Genomic DNA, 19,241 nt, shown 5'->3' with positions numbered 1-19,241 from the left:
GCTTGCTTAATGTATTGCTCTTAGGCACTTCTTATAAGCTCCACACCATCACATGGGGAAGATAAATATTGTCATCCCCATTGTACAGCTGGGATATCTGCAGCGCAGACATACCAAGCAATCCACTCTGGGTCATACAGTGAGTCGGTGGGAAAGCCAGCAATAGAATCCGTAAAGTCCCGCATCCAAGTTCTCGAAGTGCCTTGACTAGTCCAGATTCCCTCCTTAACACCCTTGTCAAATTATTTATAGGAGCTGTATTCATATAGTCAGTAAGACATCAAAATTTTCTAATTATATCTAGACATGTCAAATGACAATTATGCCCTTAGTTCAGTTTGCCAGACAATGCTTTGCCAAAGAAGGTTTGCCAAAAATTTTTTGACCGAAGAAAGAGTAGGCATCTGTAGCATCTGCAGACTAGATCGTATAAAATGTCCCTGCGACAAGTCTGCCCTGTCTCCACGGAAAGCCTCAAGGTAAGTGTATGGGGTCCGCAGGCTTGCAGGAAGGGGATAGTGCCCTTATATGCCACAGCATTCCTGCTGCCTGCAGTGCTTATTTCCAGGAGGGCTCTCAATATCTCAGCTCAGGTTTTAAATCTGCTTTCAAGGCATCTGCACTTTTTCACTCTGGATTTCTGTGCAGCAGCCATTTCTGTTTTACAGTACTGACCAGCTGCCAGCCTGCAAGCCACCCATCTGGTGTCACGAGAGGTAAGAACCTGATTTATTATTTCTTAGAGGGCAGAGAAAGATGCTTCTGGGTGGGATTTCTGTAGGGCTGAGTGTATGGCCACTGTTTCACCCTATATTTTCAAACCCAGTATGGTCACAGCAGGAGATGATGGGTGCCCAAGGATGGTAAGGTTTTCAAGTGAATCACAGAATCATAGAACAACCCAGGTTGGAAAGGACTTCAGAAGACCATCTGATTCAATCTTTTGGCTGTGTTTGAAGTCTCTGACCACTAATGGCAGACCAGAAAATCTGGGGACATTCTTCATTTCTGCGTAACTGGCCTAACAGGGAGCGAGGTGTGCTGGCTTCCCTTCTTTACTGTCACAGCAGTGGAACTGGACCAAGATGAGTACAGTAGGAAAAAGTGCAAAATTCAACATTTTGTCTCAGTGCATGTGAATTACTGTGTTAATTTGTCCAAAATTTGCCATGAAATCACTAAAGAAGTAAAAGTAGAAAGAGCTGTAATACAAGCAAAGAAGATCTGCTTGTCGTCTCTTTATCTCTTTAAAAGGCAACATTGCATTTGTTCCCCTTACCGTTCTGCCTGTTCTCTACAAAAAATGTTTCGCACAAAAAATGGAAGCTGCAGCCCTCCTCCTCTGTAAACCACCACCTGTTCCTGAAGGGACAAATGAAGAATTATCATGTTACTCTCTCATATTAGTACAAATAGAACACAACATTAAAGGGTATGTAAGTATTAGCTATGTGTCTCTATGCAAGATAGAAATAAATAAATGCTTTCTGAAGATGCTCACTATTTTTTTCTCGGAAAAAAAAAGAAAAAAAGTAATTTTTCAGAGAAATTAATAAATACTGCTTTTAAAATTCCTTATTTTTTAAATTCCTGAGCTGAGCTTTTAATCTTTGTGTTTAACTTTGTTTTCACCAAAAATTATATTAATTTTTACCAAGCAAAATTGTGAGTATGTTTCGAAACAGTATTACTCATCTTTTGACAGGCATTGTAGCCATCAAGAAGCCATTAAAATTAGCAAATAATTGTATCATCAATACAATGATAAAAACGTCCCGGAGACTGAAATTGAGCCATTAAGATGCTCGAGTTGTCTTTATGCCACTCAAGACTGTGATGTATGAGCATTCTGAATTAGTATCATTTGGGAAGAAGCTACATGATAACGATTTCAAGTGAATTTTAAAAGCGTACCTAAGCAGTTGAAAAGAATTTTGAGGTTCTTCACTGCACAGTACAGTGCCTAAACGCTTGACTGCTAAGTGACTGTGGATTATTTCAAATACAATTTCCATGCAGTGGACCCTAAGCCAAATGATCCCCCAAAATATGATTTTCACATTTTCCATAAATGTTGAATCACACCAATGGAAAAATATACAACTACTATCAAAAAAGCTATGAGTAGTATTAATATAGTATCTTTGTTTTCCCATCTTTTCTTCTACTAACAGGTGATTACTTTTTGACACATTTGAGCAACATACCGGCTTTTCCACAGTGATCTCTGCTGACAAGCCCCTCCATAAACAGCAGCCATGTCATCAGACTCTGAGATGGCTGTCTTTGGGGAGGCAGCTCCTTACCTCCGAAAGTCAGAAAAGGAGAGAATTGAAGCCCAGAACAAGCCTTTCGATGCCAAGTCATCGGTCTTTGTGGTACATGCTAAGGAATCCTTTGTGAAAGGGACAATCCAAAGCAAAGAATCAGGGAAGGTCACTGTCAAGACTGAAGCTGGAGAGGTGAGTAAGAAACAAGGCTGAAGGTCACCATTTGATTCCCACTCTGAGCTCTTAGCTGACATACATGCATCTCCTTCTTCCTCTGACAGACCCTGACCGTGAAGGAAGATCAAATCTTCTCCATGAATCCTCCCAAGTATGATAAAATCGAGGACATGGCCATGATGACCCACCTCCACGAACCCGCTGTGCTGTACAACCTCAAAGAGCGTTACGCAGCCTGGATGATCTACGTAAGTGCTAGTAGCAGTCTTCCTTTGGGTAGCTAAGAGGAACTGCTCTTCCAGGCTAAGTGGAAGCCAACATGCTGTCTCCCTTCCTTGCAGACCTACTCAGGTCTCTTCTGCGTCACTGTCAACCCCTACAAGTGGCTGCCGGTGTACAACCCGGAGGTGGTGTTGGCCTACCGAGGCAAGAAGCGCCAGGAGGCCCCTCCACACATCTTCTCCATCTCTGACAACGCCTATCAGTTCATGTTGACTGGTGAGTGACTCTATCTGTCTCAGTGGGATTGTACCACAAATTTCTCTGAAGGGATACTCTGTTTCAGTTATATGAGGAGGCTACTTCAAAGCTTTCATGGTTTTGATGTATACAAGCTATTGTGTGCTTTACTATCTTCACACCATTGTTTCTAGTATTTTAATAAAATATACCCCAGCACTCAGTGAGGTGTTGTGGAGATTTGTTTGTTTGTTTGTTTGTTGTTTGTTGAAGTCAAGCTGACAGCATGGACTTGTAAACATTAAACTTACTTGGCTACATTTCATTCTTTCTGTGCTGTTCATTAAGTTTTAAGTACTGTATTTCTGCCTCTTTCCCAGATCGCGAGAACCAGTCAATCCTGATCACGTATGTACACTCCCTGCTCAGGTCCCTGCAGGGCTGCTGGGTGCCAGGGGACCTCCTGCCTGACCACACGCTCTCTGCTTCTCTCTTTGGTTTGACAGCGGAGAATCCGGAGCAGGGAAGACTGTGAACACAAAGCGTGTCATCCAGTACTTTGCAACAATTGCAGCCAGTGGGGATAAGAAGAAAGAGGAACAGTCAGGCAAAATGCAGGCAAATTAATAGGCATTGGCTTGAACCAATTCTTTCCTCCTTTCCTGACATGATTTTTGGAAAGGATAACCAGCAATAATTATCACCCTGTAGGGAACGCTTGAGGATCAAATCATCAGTGCCAACCCACTGCTGGAGGCCTTTGGAAACGCCAAGACTGTGAGGAATGACAACTCCTCACGCTTTGTAAGTTACTTGAAGAAATGATTCCTGAAAAATACCATATGGCAGTCATTCTTTTCTGTTCTTCAGCCATCGCATTTTCAAGAGTAGGGCTGAATGTTCTTATCATTACTTTACTGCTTATCTTAAAGGTAATTCTCCACATTTCAAAAACAGTTATTCTATGAAAAAAAATAATTCTGCTTTGCACTGAGATGCAAATTAATTTAACAGATCACATGCTTATTCTCCTATAGTGTACTGCAGTGTTAAACAATAATTTTGTTTATTTTTCCCTATATTTCTCTTTATTTGCTGAAAGACAGACAGAATGTCAGGAAGAAAGGGAGGCGGGTTAGGAAAGATGGAAAAGAGAGAGAGAGAGAGGTAGAAAAAGAAAAAGAAGAATGAAAGAAGGAAAGGGAAAGAAAGAGAAAAAGAAACAGAGGGAGTCTGGGGAGAGAGAGTTTCTGCTTGAAAAATATGTTTGCTTTATGTCAAACTTAATTAATTAGAAGTGAAGTCGCATATTGGATAGCAGTACAGATTTAAGGAGCTGAACTAGTCAGATGGCTGTTTCCATATCATGAAGGTGACTTCTCTCTATATGCAGGAAATAATTAGAAGAGTTTGGCTAACAAAATCCACCCATTCCTTTCCATTTATACAGTCAACATACACAAAATATACAGCTGTGCTACTGCTGATTATTTTTGTGGTCAAAAATGTAAAAGACAACTTTATGTCAATAGTGGACATACATCTGACTCTTAAGAAAAGTTCTCTAAGTAGAAATCTTGTGCCCGGTTGTGTAAATGGCAAATCTCTTCATTTTAGACATATTTTTATGACGTAAATCTTAAGACACTTTTATTCCTTTAAAGGGAAAATTCATCAGAATCCACTTTGGTGCCACAGGAAAATTAGCTTCTGCTGATATTGAAACATGTAAGACAGTTTCCTGAACTGTTAACAATCCATCCATTCACCCATCCATCCATACAACACCTTTTCACACAGCCATCTTTCCTTCCTTCCCCATTTTTCTCCCATCTTCTCCCTTCTTGTTTCTAATTAATTTTTCCCTCCAGATCTGCTGGAGAAGTCCAGAGTCACTTTCCAGCTCAAAGCAGAAAGAAGCTACCACATATTTTATCAGATCATGTCCAACAAGAAGCCAGAGCTAATTGGTAGGAAGATTGACTAACCTGGAGGATGACTGCTGAACATCAGCTCACACTACTACTTGCTTGACTACACTAAGCCTGCATGCTCCCTCTTCTTACTTTCAGACATGCTTCTCATTACCACCAACCCATACGACTATCACTTTGTGAGTCAAGGTGAGATCACTGTTGCCAGCATTAATGACCAGGAGGAGCTGATGGCTACAGATGTAAGTAACAATTAAAAATATACCTTTTATCATCTCCCCCAGACGAAGCTTTTATTTTGTTGTTCTTGTTGCAGAGTGCCATTGACATTCTGGGCTTCAGTGCGGATGAAAAAACAGCCATTTACAAGCTGACAGGGGCTGTCATGCACTATGGGAACCTGAAGTTTAAGCAGAAACAACGAGAGGAGCAGGCAGAGCCAGATGGCACAGAAGGTATCAGCAAAGTCTGTGTGTGACCTGTTAGAAATAGAAGTAGCAGTAATAATTCAGTATTTCTAAGATGGAGAAAGGGAACAGTGGAAATGTGTAAAAAAGTGTTCAGGTGAACCAGTCAATAGGTATGAAACTACAATCCAGAATATACTTTTTTTTCAATTACTTCCTAATCTTTATTTGAAGTATAAATTGCCTATGTGCCCATTGTTCTCTCCAGGGCTACCACAGTTCTGGATACCACAGCCTGCTCAGTGTGCTTATATTAAAGACCCACTGAGAAGAGAAAGATTTTTCAGAAAAAATATTTCTGGTTGCTTTTTTAAAGAAAATGGAGGCATTAAATTAAATATTAGAACTTTTGCTTCATAAAGCACATGTTATTTAGGAATTTTGCCCAGGTAAAAAGGAACTTTCCTTCAACTTCTTTCTTCTCATTTGGAGATTAAAACCCATAACTGTCACCACCTATTAGTATTATTTAAACATCAGACTAAGTAAAGCATGGGTACGCTAAGCTAGGGAACAACTGACTTAGATTTCTACCTCTCAGCTGACTACTTAATCGTTTAGATGTTATGTAAAGCATACATGGTTTAAAATGACTAAGCCCTCTCTACTTCAACCAAAGAATGCTCTCCGATGGCCAGCTTCAGGACTGCATTTTTGGGGTTTGATCCTGAGTGAATGAAAATGCCTGCCTTTCTGCTGTGACTATTAACAATAAGTTACAATAACAATAAGCCCCTCCAGAGAAGGGCACTTCTTAATTATTACCACTAATTTTGAAATGCATTCCCCTTTTGGCTGCTGCCGAAGAACACAGGCAGCACAAGTACCGAAGTATCTGTTTCGAAGTACACTCCAGTGGCCCATCTGCTAACACTTGGATGTTTTGTTACCTGGTTTATAGATACCAATTAGCTCTGGACTGAAGTGGTGGACTTCAGCTTTCAGGATTAATTTTTAACAAATATATTGATTCTAGATGCTTCTGTGAAGATTTTTAAAGACACAAACAGCATTTAGGCGTACTGCTCTGAAAAGCTTTCAAAACAAAGATGGGTTTTGTTTTAATGGTTGTTGTGCTTCATCTGAGATCCATTAAGCAGAATTTGATCACTAGGACACTCAATATTGCGTTTGCTTTGGTAAGGATTCATCACTCAAAATGCTGCTTGCCTTGTTAGTCTTAATTATTCTATCTCCTTGTCCTTCCACTTAGTTGCTGACAAGGCTGCCTACCTTATGGGTCTGAACTCAGCAGACCTGCTCAAAGCCCTCTGCTACCCCCGAGTCAAGGTTGGGAATGAATACGTGACCAAGGGTCAAACTGTGCAGCAGGTAACAACCAGCTGGTGATTGGGAACCTCTGGCATGTATCACTTACTATTTGTTTAGGACATTGTTTTTCTTTTGCTCCATTCTTCGTCTTAGGTGAACAATTCAGTGGGTGCTCTGGCAAAGGCGGTCTATGAGAAGATGTTCCTCTGGATGGTTGTTCGCATCAACCAACAGTTGGATACCAAGCAGCCCAGACAGTACTTCATTGGTGTCCTGGACATTGCTGGCTTCGAGATCTTTGATGTAAGGATTCCAGGTTTGAGGACTGCTCTTGCAGTCTTGAGGTTGCTGTACTAGAGGATGTCCAAGTAATATTCTTCTGAAGGTTTAAGATGCTAGTCATTTGTAATTTCCTGGAAAAAAATCCTTCATTTTCTTTTGTAGCACAGAGGAAAATCCTCAGAAGCTTTATTAGTACAAGAACAGAGCTCTGTTTTGTGTATAAAAGTAGCAAACAGAATTTTATGTTTTGCAATGGTTTCACAGTTTGACCTTAATGTTAATGATGAAAAAACCCCAACATAATTACAGTATTTTTATATAAGAGTTTCTAGAACAGAACTAGGATTTGGAGAACCATTAACAAACATAAAACAGGTGAAAGATGTGTAAATTTTTTAATGGATCAAGGAATTAATAGATAAGGGTTTAATCAGAGATATTAAAAGTTTAAAAATTGGAGACCAGGGAATACACTCATCTTTCTGACTGAACAAAAAAATGTCGAAGTACTTTATGAATTTTAGGAGATTCACTAGGAATATCTGCTCTGGAAAAATTTCCATTTTCATTATGTAGGTATTTCCTTGGGAAGCTGCACACAGGTCCTGCTATGGTGCCGCCCTGATAATACAGTTGTGTTTTAACAGGGGAGATTTATAAAGGATTGAGAAAGATCAAGAACTGTGCATATTGATGATGGGTGGTTGTTGATTTTTTTTTTTTCCCACTGGGAAGTTCAACAGCCTGGAGCAGCTGTGCATCAACTTCACCAACGAGAAACTGCAACAGTTCTTCAACCACCACATGTTCGTGCTGGAGCAGGAGGAGTACAAGAAGGAAGGAATTGAATGGGAGTTCATTGACTTCGGGATGGACCTGGCTGCCTGCATTGAGCTCATTGAGAAGGTAAATTTTTAAAACAAAGTGTATTTTCAGGAGTGCCTTATTTTAACTTGAAAATAGTTAAATTCTGTTTAAAAGAAAGGTGTCTTCCATGGTTAGTTTCATGCATTCAGTTCTAGTTGTTCATATATCTCTTGATCTGTAATGTTGCCCATAATGCATTAGAGATATTACAAAGTCCACAGATAACATGGAAGTCATTCCTCACACACCTTCTCTGTGTGGGAGGTATCTCCGCTTGCTTGATTAAAGCAAATTTTTTTCAAAAACACAGAGCAGCTCCCAAGGTAAAATAAGAATATTTTATTACAGTTCTACAATAAAGTTATCTGGAAAATGCATTTTTTTAAAGGTAAAATAAGAATATTTTATTACAGTTCTACAATAAAGTTATCTGGAAAATGCATTTTTTTTTAGATGGTTCATGAGTGAGTATAGGCCAATACAGTCAGTGCCTGACCTCTGAGTGCAAGAAACTGAAAGAGATTTCTTGTAATTCTGAATACTTTAACGAGTTGATTGAAAGTACAAAAACTGAAGTAAGTATGCAATGGACTCATTTGTGAAAGATATTTTTAAAAGTAATCCTTCTTCTCCTGATTTTTTAACATGCTTTTTGGAATAAAAAGCATTCCTGAATCACCATGCCAAAGTATGAGCAGGTGAATCTTTTAAATTCACTGTTTAGAAAGTTTTTTTTTCATGGCAAGATTATTGGTCTGTTTCTCGGCTTCGTGTGCTTTACCATATTCTCTTTAAGACCAAGTCGTGATCATATTGTTCTACAAGTATTTTCTCTTCTTTATCGTACTATCTTCCAGCCTATGGGCATCTTCTCCATCCTGGAAGAGGAGTGTATGTTCCCCAAGGCAACTGACACCTCTTTCAAGAACAAGCTCTATGACCAGCATCTGGGCAAGTCCAGCAACTTCCAGAAGCCCAAGCCTGCCAAAGGCAAGGCTGAGGCCCACTTCTCCCTGGTGCACTATGCTGGCACAGTGGACTACAACATCTCTGGCTGGCTTGAGAAGAACAAAGACCCCCTGAATGAAACTGTCATTGGGTTGTACCAGAAATCATCTGTGAAGACACTGGCTTTACTTTTTGCCTCCTATGGTGGAGCAGAAGCAGGTTAGTTTTCTAAAATACTTTTTTTCTGAACATTTAAGGTATGTAAAGATGCAACAAAAAAGATAAACAGAAAAGTTCTTTAACAAACTCTTTTCATTTTTGAAGAGGCTGGTGGTGGTGGTGCAGGTGGTGGAAAGAAGGGTGGCAAGAAGAAGGGTTCTTCCTTCCAGACAGTCTCAGCTCTTTTTCGGGTAAAGTGTGAATTTCATTGTCTGTAAAGTGACATGAACATAGTTTCAAATCTGAGCTATCTAAACTCCTGTTCTTCTCATGATCTTGGTTTTGTGATGAAACAATAATAATATCAAGTAAGCAGAATTAATTCACTGCCTTTTCCTAGTAATTGTCTGTTCACATTTAGGATTTATTTCAATCAGTCTTCAGCTGACTCCCACAATTTCTTTTAAAAGTTCACTTACATTCTTTGTGAAAAATACTTTTCGCAATCATCTCAGATGTAATATAAATATTAATCCTATAAAAGATTGTGTTAAAATTTTTATACAGTTCTTTTTTATTTCCTGCAGCCTAAGGTGTGGAATTTCAAACTTTCTTTAAATGAGGATTCATAAGTATATAAAAGGTTTGATTAAACCTGAATTTTTAAATGAAAATTTACTTCCTCTTAAGATTCATTACATTCAATATTTGGCAGCTAGATACAGTGTATAGAGAAGGATTTTTTTTTAATCTAAGCTGCTACATATGATCCCACAGGAGAACTTAAACAAACTGATGACCAATCTACGGAGCACTCACCCCCATTTTGTCCGTTGCATCATCCCAAATGAAACAAAAACTCCTGGTAAGACACTCAAGCAGAAAGAGAACTTGCTCTGATACATCCATTCCCCTCTACACTGGGAACTGTGGTGTTCATTTATGCTCTGAACTGCTAGGTGCCATGGAGCATGAACTGGTACTTCACCAGCTGCGGTGTAACGGCGTGCTGGAAGGCATCAGAATTTGCAGGAAAGGTTTCCCCAGCAGAGTTCTCTATGCTGACTTCAAACAGAGGTAAAAGCAGTGCACTTCTCAGCATCATTCAAAACAGTGTTGCTTCATTCATATAGGTTCATTCGGGCTGGGCTCTGTTGTCAATAATAGCTATATATGAGCTGGTGGGGTTCAGTAGCTAGGGTGTGTTGGTTGGGTAAAACAGCCTTATCTTCCTCTTTCTCTTTTCACAGATACAAGGTGCTTAATGCCAGTGCTATCCCAGAGGGACAGTTCATTGATAGCAAGAAGGCTTCCGAGAAGCTTCTTGGATCAATCGATGTGGACCACACCCAGTACAAGTTTGGTCACACCAAGGTACAGATCCTCTTTGACTCACTCACTGCATGTCTGTGCTCTGCTCTGCCTGACAGTGATGTGCTGCAACATTCCCTTTCTCAAGGTGTTCTTCAAAGCTGGGCTGCTGGGACTCCTGGAGGAGATGAGGGATGAGAAGCTGGCACAACTCATCACTCGCACACAGGCCAGGTGCAGGGGCTTCCTGATGAGAGTGGAGTACCAGAGAATGGTGGAGAGGAGGTAGGTATCCCTCATCCTCAGTTAAAGTTATTGTGCTTGGGGAAAGTGTTGGCACTCACCGTACTGAAAATACTCAATGTACATTCTACTTATGCTTAAGGGAGTCCATCTTCTGCATCCAGTACAATGTCCGTGCATTCATGAATGTCAAGCACTGGCCCTGGATGAAGCTCTTCTTCAAGATCAAGCCCTTGCTGAAGAGTGCAGAATCTGAGAAGGAGATGGCCAACATGAAGGAGGAGTTTGAGAAAACCAAGGAAGAACTTGCGAAGTCTGAGGCCAAGAGGAAGGAGCTGGAGGAGAAAATGGTGAAACTGGTGCAGGAGAAAAACGATTTGCAGCTCCAAGTGCAGGCCGTGAGCAACATTATGATTTTTTTTTAATAGCAGGAATGAGTAAATAGGATCTAACTCTTCTTTCATACTACAGAACTCTCAAATTGCACACTAAATTGCCTTACAATATATTTTAAGCTGAATAACATGTAAGTAAAGGTAAAATTCAGGCCATGTTTTTTCCCTGCTCAGTCTCACTATTACAACATTGAGTTTAAAGCTAAAGAATGACTTTTTAGTCTTAATACCTGCATGTACATGTCTGCATGTGAATTCATGACATAGAACCTCCTTATAGTCACTGTAGTGTCTTTAGTTGAGTGGGGACGGTGATTCAATCGATCAACTACCCTGCCTTAATTCAGTTGTTTAAATGAAGAGTCTAGTGATTTCCTATGGCATATCTCACCTGAGCTCCTGTAGCTACTGCTCCCAGAAGACGCAGATTCCCATTACATCCAACAACACATGTGTCAGCATTGTATGTTTGCCTGCAATGTGATTTGGCCTCTCAGAAACTTAGCCAACATTTAGGCAATACCCTTGAGTTGAAGTGTCCATTTCAGTGAAAGAAGAATCTTGTTCTAGTGTCCACTGACTGTACTGGCTGGGTATAACTCTACTAAAAGGACTTTCTAATATTTTCTCAATGATAGAATTATTTACATTTGTCAATACTTTGAATATGGTACATTAAAAAATAAAATCACTTTCTAAAAGAGAAAAGGAAAACATTGATTAAATCGCAGTAGCCGAATTACATTCCTGAAATAAACAAGGTGAAGTGTAATGGAACTACACATAGTATCTGATGATGAAAAAGCTCAGAAAAATATAAAACTGGTAAAACACTTTGTCAGAATTTACAATTTGTAATGTAACTGTGCAGTAACCTGTTCCCAAAAAGTGATCCCAGAAGTCTTAGAGATGCTTATCCGTACCTTCAGCATTATATAGCTTTGTCTGTATTTTCCCACCAGGAAGCTGATGCTTTAGCTGATGCTGAGGAAAGATGTGACCAGCTCATCAAAACCAAAATCCAGCTGGAAGCCAAAGTAAAGGAGGTGACTGAAAGGGCTGAGGATGAAGAAGAAATTAATGCTGAGCTAACAGCCAAGAAAAGAAAACTAGAGGATGAATGCTCAGAGCTGAAGAAAGACATTGATGACCTGGAATTAACACTAGCCAAGGTTGAGAAGGAAAAACATGCCACAGAAAACAAGGTACACACACTGGGAGTCACATAAAGGGCCAAGACATCGTTGTCTCTCAGAGTAAGAGCCTGCTAATGCAAGACATGTTAGCTTTGGAAACTTTTGATCTGGACCTTGTCTGAGCATCCAAAAAATAAATGAAACACCTGGCAAAACACTGCAAAGTGAAAGTGTCACTACACCAGTGAACATGTTTTCTACCAAATTTTGACACTTGCTCATATTTGTAGGTGAAAAACCTCACCGAGGAGATGGCAGCCCTGGACGAGACCATTGCCAAGCTGACAAAAGAGAAGAAAGCCCTCCAAGAGGCCCATCAGCAGACACTGGATGACCTGCAGGCAGAGGAGGACAAAGTCAACACGCTGACCAAAGCTAAGACCAAGCTGGAGCAGCAAGTGGATGATGTAAGCACATAGGCATGCAGCAAGAGCAGGACAGGTATGGAGTTAGTCCTGACCGGTGCAGCACTGATGATCTTGTTCATTGTAGCTGGAAGGGTCCCTGGAGCAAGAGAAGAAACTGCGCATGGACCTTGAGAGAGCTAAGAGGAAACTCGAAGGAGACCTGAAGCTGGCCCATGACAGCATAATGGATTTGGAGAATGATAAGCAGCAGCTGGATGAGAAACTGAAGAAGTAAGTTTGGCTGTGGGGCACTTGAGTGCTGGGCTGGTGCACTTGACTTTTTTCTTTGAACTGTAACATGGTTTGCTTTGCCCAAAGGAAAGACTTTGAAATCAGCCAAATCCAGAGTAAAATCGAGGATGAGCAAGCCCTGGGCATGCAATTACAGAAGAAGATCAAGGAGCTGCAGGCGAGGCTCTATTGCTTCCTTTATGCTTTTCAGAAAGCCATCAGGTAGGAGGAGGGCATGGTTGTGAAGGGTCCCTGATGTTCCCCAGGCTCGTATTGAGGAACTGGAGGAGGAAATTGAGGCAGAGCGAACCTCTCGCGCAAAAGCAGAGAAGCATCGGGCTGACCTCTCCAGGGAGCTAGAGGAGATCAGCGAGCGCCTGGAAGAGGCAGGAGGGGCTACTGCTGCCCAAATTGAGATGAACAAGAAGCGTGAGGCAGAATTTCAGAAGATGCGCCGCGACCTCGAAGAGGCCACGCTGCAGCACGAAGCCACGGCTGCTGCTCTGCGGAAGAAGCATGCGGACAGCACAGCTGAGCTTGGGGAGCAGATCGACAACCTGCAACGGGTGAAGCAGAAGCTGGAGAAGGAGAAGAGTGAGCTGAAGATGGAGATTGATGACTTGGCCAGTAACATGGAATCTGTCTCCAAAGCCAAGGTATTGAAAAATATACTGAAAACAACTTCAAAATCAATACTGTTGAAACATACCTTTTTAGAATATGGTCATGTTACAGTATAACTCTGCCTCTGTATGGAACTGTGTTTCTGACTTTCTAATGGCAATGAGCAGTATATAGCTTTCATGTCTGTTCACATTACTCTGGTGAGAATCCTGCTGTTCAGAATAAGGAGGTGTCCAGATACTTTCTTTAATTCTCTGTGAATTTCACAGGCAAATCTGGAGAAGATGTGCCGCACACTGGAAGACCAGCTGAGCGAGTTTAAGACAAAAGAAGAAGAACATCAGCGCATGATCAATGACCTCAGTGCTCAAAGAGCTCGTCTGCAAACAGAATCAGGTGAGGGAGCCTCTTCTGTGCTGTGGAATTTGAGAGCATCCTAAACCAGCTTTTTTGGTCACGAATGACAATGAAAATATTTCCTTCCTGTGTGCTTTCCTAGGTGAATATTCACGCCAGGTGGAGGAGAAGGATGCTCTGATTTCTCAGCTGTCAAGAGGCAAGCAGGCTTTCACCCAACAGGTCGAGGAACTCAAGAGGCACTTGGAGGAAGAAATAAAGGTGATGACTTTTCGTGCAGCTGGCCATTGAAAACATTCTTAATTTCACACTGCCTAGTGAGGACGGGGTGTGCTTAGCACAGCCCATAGTGGGAGAAGATTCTCATTTCTGCAGTGAGTATGATTAGTTAATGGACACATATCGGTTCTTCATTAAAAGCATCCACACACTCCTACTGGTCATGTCCGCAGTGTTAAATTAATTCATTGTAAGAGATTCCCTAGGGTATTACCATTCATTGTCCCAATCCCACTCTCTGCCTAGGCCAAGAATGCCCTGGCCCACGCCTTGCAGTCTGCTCGCCATGACTGTGACTTGCTCCGGGAACAATATGAGGAGGAGCAAGAAGCCAAGGGCGAGCTGCAGCGTGCCCTGTCCAAGGCCAACAGTGAAGTGGCCCAGTGGAGAACCAAATATGAGACGGATGCTATTCAGCGCACGGAGGAGCTGGAGGAGGCCAAGTATGTGGGGACATGGGGGAAGACAAAAGAAGGGCAGAGTTTCGAGGGAAATTTGAAGACACAACTCAATACTGTCATAAAAATTTAAAGCAGTACTCTGGGGCAGCGTAAGAGCTGAGGTATAGCATACCTTCCAGAGGAGGTGATTTAGGAAATGTAGAGGAAAATATTCCCCTTACCTAGAGAATGGTACAGAAAACCTGAGTACAGTAGACACAGCAGGAACAGTGATTGTTCAAGCCTGGGCATCAGAACTGTGAAAACAATGGCTGGCTGGGATGTGCATAGGATGCATACTCAACGAACAGGTAAATCATCTTGTGAAAAGCCACTCAGCCACACACCACAGTCTCACCTTTGCTCTCAAATCATGAGCTGTGCTTATCTCCTCCAGGAAGAAGCTGGCACAGCGGCTGCAGGACGCGGAGGAACACGTCGAAGCTGTGAATGCCAAATGTGCCTCCCTGGAAAAGACAAAGCAGAGGCTGCAGAATGAAGTGGAGGACTTGATGATTGATGTGGAGCGATCCAATGCTGCCTGCGCAGCTCTGGATAAGAAGCAGAAGAACTTTGACAAGGTCTTTTGGGCTCTTCATGGGGGGTTCCTTGGCAGAGCATGCACTCCTGATTGACACATCCATACTCACACTACATTTCTCTTCAGATCCTGGCGGAGTGGAAGCAGAAGTATGAGGAAACACAGGCTGAGCTGGAAGCCTCCCAGAAGGAGTCTCGCTCTCTCAGCACGGAGCTGTTTAAGATGAAGAATGCCTACGAGGAGTCCTTGGACCACCTGGAAACGCTGAAGCGTGAGAACAAGAACTTGCAGCGTAAGTCCCTGGCCCTCTGCTCCTGGCAGGGCTTTCTCACTACCCACTGCTCCACGTGGCTCTGTGCCTGCAGGTCTGCAAAGATGCCTGTCACCTTAGTGTGACAGGGCCCTTCCTATGTGGCTCTGTGCCTGACCATGCTGCTGGTCTTTGTTCCCACAGAGGAGATTGCTGACCTCACGGAGCAGATTGCTGAGGGAGGAAAGGCAATTCATGAGCTGGAGAAAGTCAAGAAGCAGATTGAGCAGGAGAAATCTGAAATCCAGGCTGCTCTGGAGGAAGCTGAGGTACATGCCCATAATCACTGGTGTATGCACTAAAAATATGAGCAATGGGGAAATATGGCTAAAAACCGCTTGATGCCTCTCTGTTCTGGCTGGAGAGCACAGCCAGCTGAGGTTCCCTGTAATATTCTGTAATTGCCTAGAAAGCAAGTAGTAGCTTTACCAATGTTACAAATGTTTGTGTCCACTTGTTCAGGCCTCTCTCGAACATGAAGAGGGCAAGATCCTGCGCCTGCAACTTGAGCTCAACCAGGTGAAGTCTGAGATTGACAGGAAGATAGCAGAGAAAGATGAGGAAATTGACCAGCTGAAGAGAAACCACCTCCGAGTTGTGGAGTCCATGCAGAGCACCCTGGACGCTGAGATCAGGAGCAGGAACGAAGCCCTGCGGCTGAAGAAGAAGATGGAGGGAGACCTGAATGAAATGGAGATCCAGCTGAGCCATGCCAACCGTGTGGCTGCAGAGGCACAGAAGAACCTGAGAAACACACAGGCGGTGCTCAAGGTATGTTAAGATAAGGATGTGCACGTAGTTGTGTAGCTTGTCTAATATTGTGTAATCATTGAATAATAGAATGGCTTGGAATGAAAGGGATCCTCAAAGATTGTATAGTCCACTCTCTCAGCCATGGGCAAGTACCTCTTTTGCTAGATCGGAGTTCTCAAAGCCTTAGCCAACGTGACCTGAACACTTCCAATGATGGGACATCCACAGTGTCTTGTGACTGGATACCAGGGAGAAGAGATCAGCACCTCACTCTTAACTTCCCCCTCGGGAAACTGTAGAGAGCAGCGAGGTTGCCCCTCAGTGTCCTTCTTGGCAAACTATACAAACCCCGTATTCCCAAATGCTCCTCAGAGGATATGTCTTCCATCCATTTCATCAGCTTTTTTGCCCTCCTCTAGATATATTCACGTACCTTAACATCCTTTTTATTGATCTGCTGCTCACATTCTTAGATACTGTGCGTATATTGACATAATGATAGTTCTGCATATAAACTTATCTATAAATATTATAATGACATAATAATTATTAGACTGGTGGTAGCTGCAATTGTGCAACAGTGCTGTGGTGTCTTACAATTTCTCTTTCCTCTGTTAAAGGATACCCAGATACACTTGGACGATGCTCTCAGGACACAGGAGGACCTGAAGGAGCAGGTGGCCATGGTGGAGCGCAGAGCAAACCTCTTGCAGGCTGAAATTGAGGAGCTACGGGCAGCCCTGGAGCAGACGGAGCGGTCAAGGAAAGTGGCTGAACAGGAACTAATGGATGCAAGTGAGAGAGTGCAACTTCTCCACACTCAGGTTAGATTCATGAGATTCAAAATCTAAAGACGAATTTTGTTCCCTTTCCATTTTCAGCTGTGTAAATTCTTAATTATCTCTTCTTAATTCTTAAGTTAGCTCTTGTAATAAAAAGTTTAACCTGAACCCGAATTTTTACCATTGTACAAAGAATGGGATCATAGCCAAATTAGCAGGATTGCATTAACAGCAGTAAGAAGTGCTTCTTAAAATATGACATGACAAGATGCATCATTTGAAGGAGTATGCCAATATTAGATATACAGCTAATATCTTTAAACACTAGATTTCTAAAAGAAATGTCCTGTTTTGGAACTAACTGGACAGTATTTTTTGTTGTTTGACAGAACACCAGCTTGATCAACACCAAGAAGAAGCTGGAAACAGACATTGCCCAAATTCAGAGTGAGATGGAAGATACAATCCAGGAAGCCCGCAATGCTGAAGAGAAGGCCAAGAAGGCCATCACAGATGTGAGTCGGGGGCTCCTTTCACTGCTGATGGTGGATGTATTCTTCCCTAGACTGTCTCCAGCCCCAAAATGTCTTTGATCCTTTGCTCTGCTCAGGCAGCCATGATGGCAGAAGAGCTGAAGAAGGAGCAGGACACCAGCGCCCACCTAGAGAGGATGAAGAAGAACCTGGACCAGACGGTGAAGGACCTGCAGCACCGTCTGGATGAGGCTGAGCAGCTGGCACTGAAAGGAGGCAAGAAGCAAATCCAGAAGCTGGAGGCCAGAGTGCGTAGGGCTTTTATTTGTGCCTGAGTGAACATGTCATGTAAGCAGCCAGCAGGGAAGCTCGAAAGATGGGCTTGTCATTGCAGGTGCGGGAGCTGGAAGGGGAGGTTGATGCTGAGCAGAAGCGCAGTGCTGAATCTGTGAAGGGTGTGCGCAAGTACGAGCGGAGGGTGAAGGAGTTGACCTACCAGGTAAGGCAGGAGGCCTTCTTGGGTTGACAGAGTTTTATCACAGCAAGTCAAATTTTGCACACACCATCCCCAAGGGGAATTGTGAACCTCACGTGGTGGGAAACCAAACATTCATTGCCTTTTTCCTGTTTGCCAACTGCTTTAGTCTGAGGAAGACCGGAAGAATATTCTCAGGCTGCAGGATCTGGTGGACAAGCTGCAAATGAAGGTGAAATCCTACAAGAGACAGGCTGAGGAGGCCGTAAGTATTGCTTGGAGAATGAGCAAGTACCACCTTCCATCGTGGCAGCATGCTCATTGAGATGAGTATGAATATCAGGAAAAGAGCATGAAAGAAACTCCCAAGACACAACAGTTTTGTTGATGCCATTTTACTATTGTGTCGTGAGGTCTTGCTGAGTTCTGGGCTCCCTGCAGTCAGGGACGAACTGAGGGAAGTTCTGCAGCCTGTTTTATAGAGGAGGTCAGTCTAAACAAACCCAGGGGCTATATCCAGTGACTGAGAGGTCCATAAGTCTCTGTTGCTGATCAACAGCAGAAGACCTCAGGGTCTTTCTCATCCTAACAAGTCACACTGATAGTTGGGCCACAAGTAATGGGAGAATAAGTACACAAACGACAAGAGCAAGTGATGAAATAACTCCTCAAGAGTGACACTAACTGGTGAAGCATGGCACAGCGGGCTCCTCAATAAGGGACGATGAGGAGGTCTGTGTGAGGCTCATGTGTAAGCAGTGGTGGGTGGGGGATGGAGGTCGGGGCCTTCCCCCAGGGAAGAGCTGCAGCCCCACAAGGCTGTGGTGCAGGAGGAGCACAACACCTGCCCTGGGCTCCTTACCACCGACTCCCTCTCCCCACACAGGAGGAGCTGTCCAATGTCAACCTCTCCAAGTTCCGCAAGATCCAGCACGAGCTGGAGGAAGCCGAGGAGCGGGCTGACATTGCGGAGTCGCAGGTCAACAAGCTCCGAGCAAAGAGCCGAGAGTTTCACAGCAAGAAGATAGAAGAGGAAGAGTGAGGATGTCTTGAGGCAGCAAAGTGACCTGAGGGATACACAAAATGTGAACCTCTTGGTCATTTCATTCTGTAATTAGTCTTTGTAATGCTGTCAACGTCTAGAGAATAAAGACAGTAGATTTCTTTGCATACGTAGCAGAAGCAGTGCTTTTGGTAGTTATAGTTCAAATCTGCATTTACATATATTTGGGTCATTTTCAGTTTAAACATTTTATTTTATTTAACCCTTGAATAGCAGTAGAACTTTAATTATCTCCAGTATTTCTCCACTGTGTCCTATTACATTACTGGGTAGGAAATAGCGCTAATTTAATTCCAGTTTGGCAAGAGAGGAGGATCAGGGCAAAGGCAGGACAAGTACCTTGTCTGTCCTGGCACAGTAAAATCTTTCCGCCTTTGGGAGTTCCCTTTCTAAATGGGTTCAGTATACAGAGCAGAAGCTGTCTTTGCTGGTCCCATTCTCACTTGTCAATTCAGATTTAGAGGGAAGTTGACCCATAAAAAGAAACCTGGAACCCCAAAGGTCTCTGAGTCCTCACAGAACAGCT

At 42.8% G+C, this 19,241-nt stretch overlaps 1 protein-coding gene across 1 annotated transcript; it reads left to right on the top strand.

The window, feature by feature from the left end:
• Nucleotides 1-2,258: 2,258 nt before the first annotated feature.
• On the top strand, nt 2,259-18,717 carry LOC142363881 (myosin heavy chain, skeletal muscle, adult-like). Its single transcript, XM_075441124.1, has 38 exons — nt 2,259-2,462; nt 2,552-2,695; nt 2,789-2,945; nt 3,287-3,314; nt 3,413-3,524; nt 3,618-3,710; nt 4,571-4,634; nt 4,778-4,876; nt 4,979-5,082; nt 5,157-5,295; nt 6,521-6,639; nt 6,733-6,882; nt 7,597-7,767; nt 8,586-8,895; nt 9,001-9,086; nt 9,613-9,700; nt 9,795-9,912; nt 10,086-10,209; nt 10,295-10,431; nt 10,532-10,787; nt 11,747-11,989; nt 12,211-12,387; nt 12,473-12,618; nt 12,706-12,796; nt 12,885-13,274; nt 13,512-13,638; nt 13,742-13,860; nt 14,125-14,321; nt 14,716-14,899; nt 14,986-15,151; nt 15,314-15,438; nt 15,632-15,940; nt 16,543-16,746; nt 17,094-17,219; nt 17,315-17,485; nt 17,572-17,676; nt 17,822-17,917; nt 18,539-18,717. The coding sequence occupies exons 1-38, from the start codon at nt 2,259-2,261 to the stop codon at nt 18,692-18,694; spliced, it is 5,835 nt and encodes a 1,944-aa protein (XP_075297239.1). The 3' UTR covers nt 18,695-18,717.
• Nucleotides 18,718-19,241: the final 524 nt, after the last annotated feature.

The sequence above is a fragment of the Opisthocomus hoazin genome, chromosome 21 (assembly GCF_030867145.1).
Source record: "Opisthocomus hoazin isolate bOpiHoa1 chromosome 21, bOpiHoa1.hap1, whole genome shotgun sequence".
Classification (NCBI taxonomy): Eukaryota; Metazoa; Chordata; class Aves; order Opisthocomiformes; family Opisthocomidae; genus Opisthocomus; species Opisthocomus hoazin.
Note: the sequence above shows the minus strand (reverse complement) of the source record. Positions and strands in the feature narration are given on the sequence as shown.

Excerpts from the sequence above, each read along its gene's own strand:
- LOC142363881 (XM_075441124.1), top strand. The coding sequence starts at position 2,259 with ATGTCATCAGACTCTGAGATGGCTGTCTTTGGGGAGGCAGCTCCTTAC. Across the intron at positions 3,525-3,617 it reads AACAGTCAGGCAAAATGCAG|GGAACGCTTGAGGATCAAAT; the intron begins GCAAATTAATAG and ends ATCACCCTGTAG. Across the intron at positions 3,711-4,570 it reads ATGACAACTCCTCACGCTTT|GGAAAATTCATCAGAATCCA; the intron begins GTAAGTTACTTG and ends ATTCCTTTAAAG.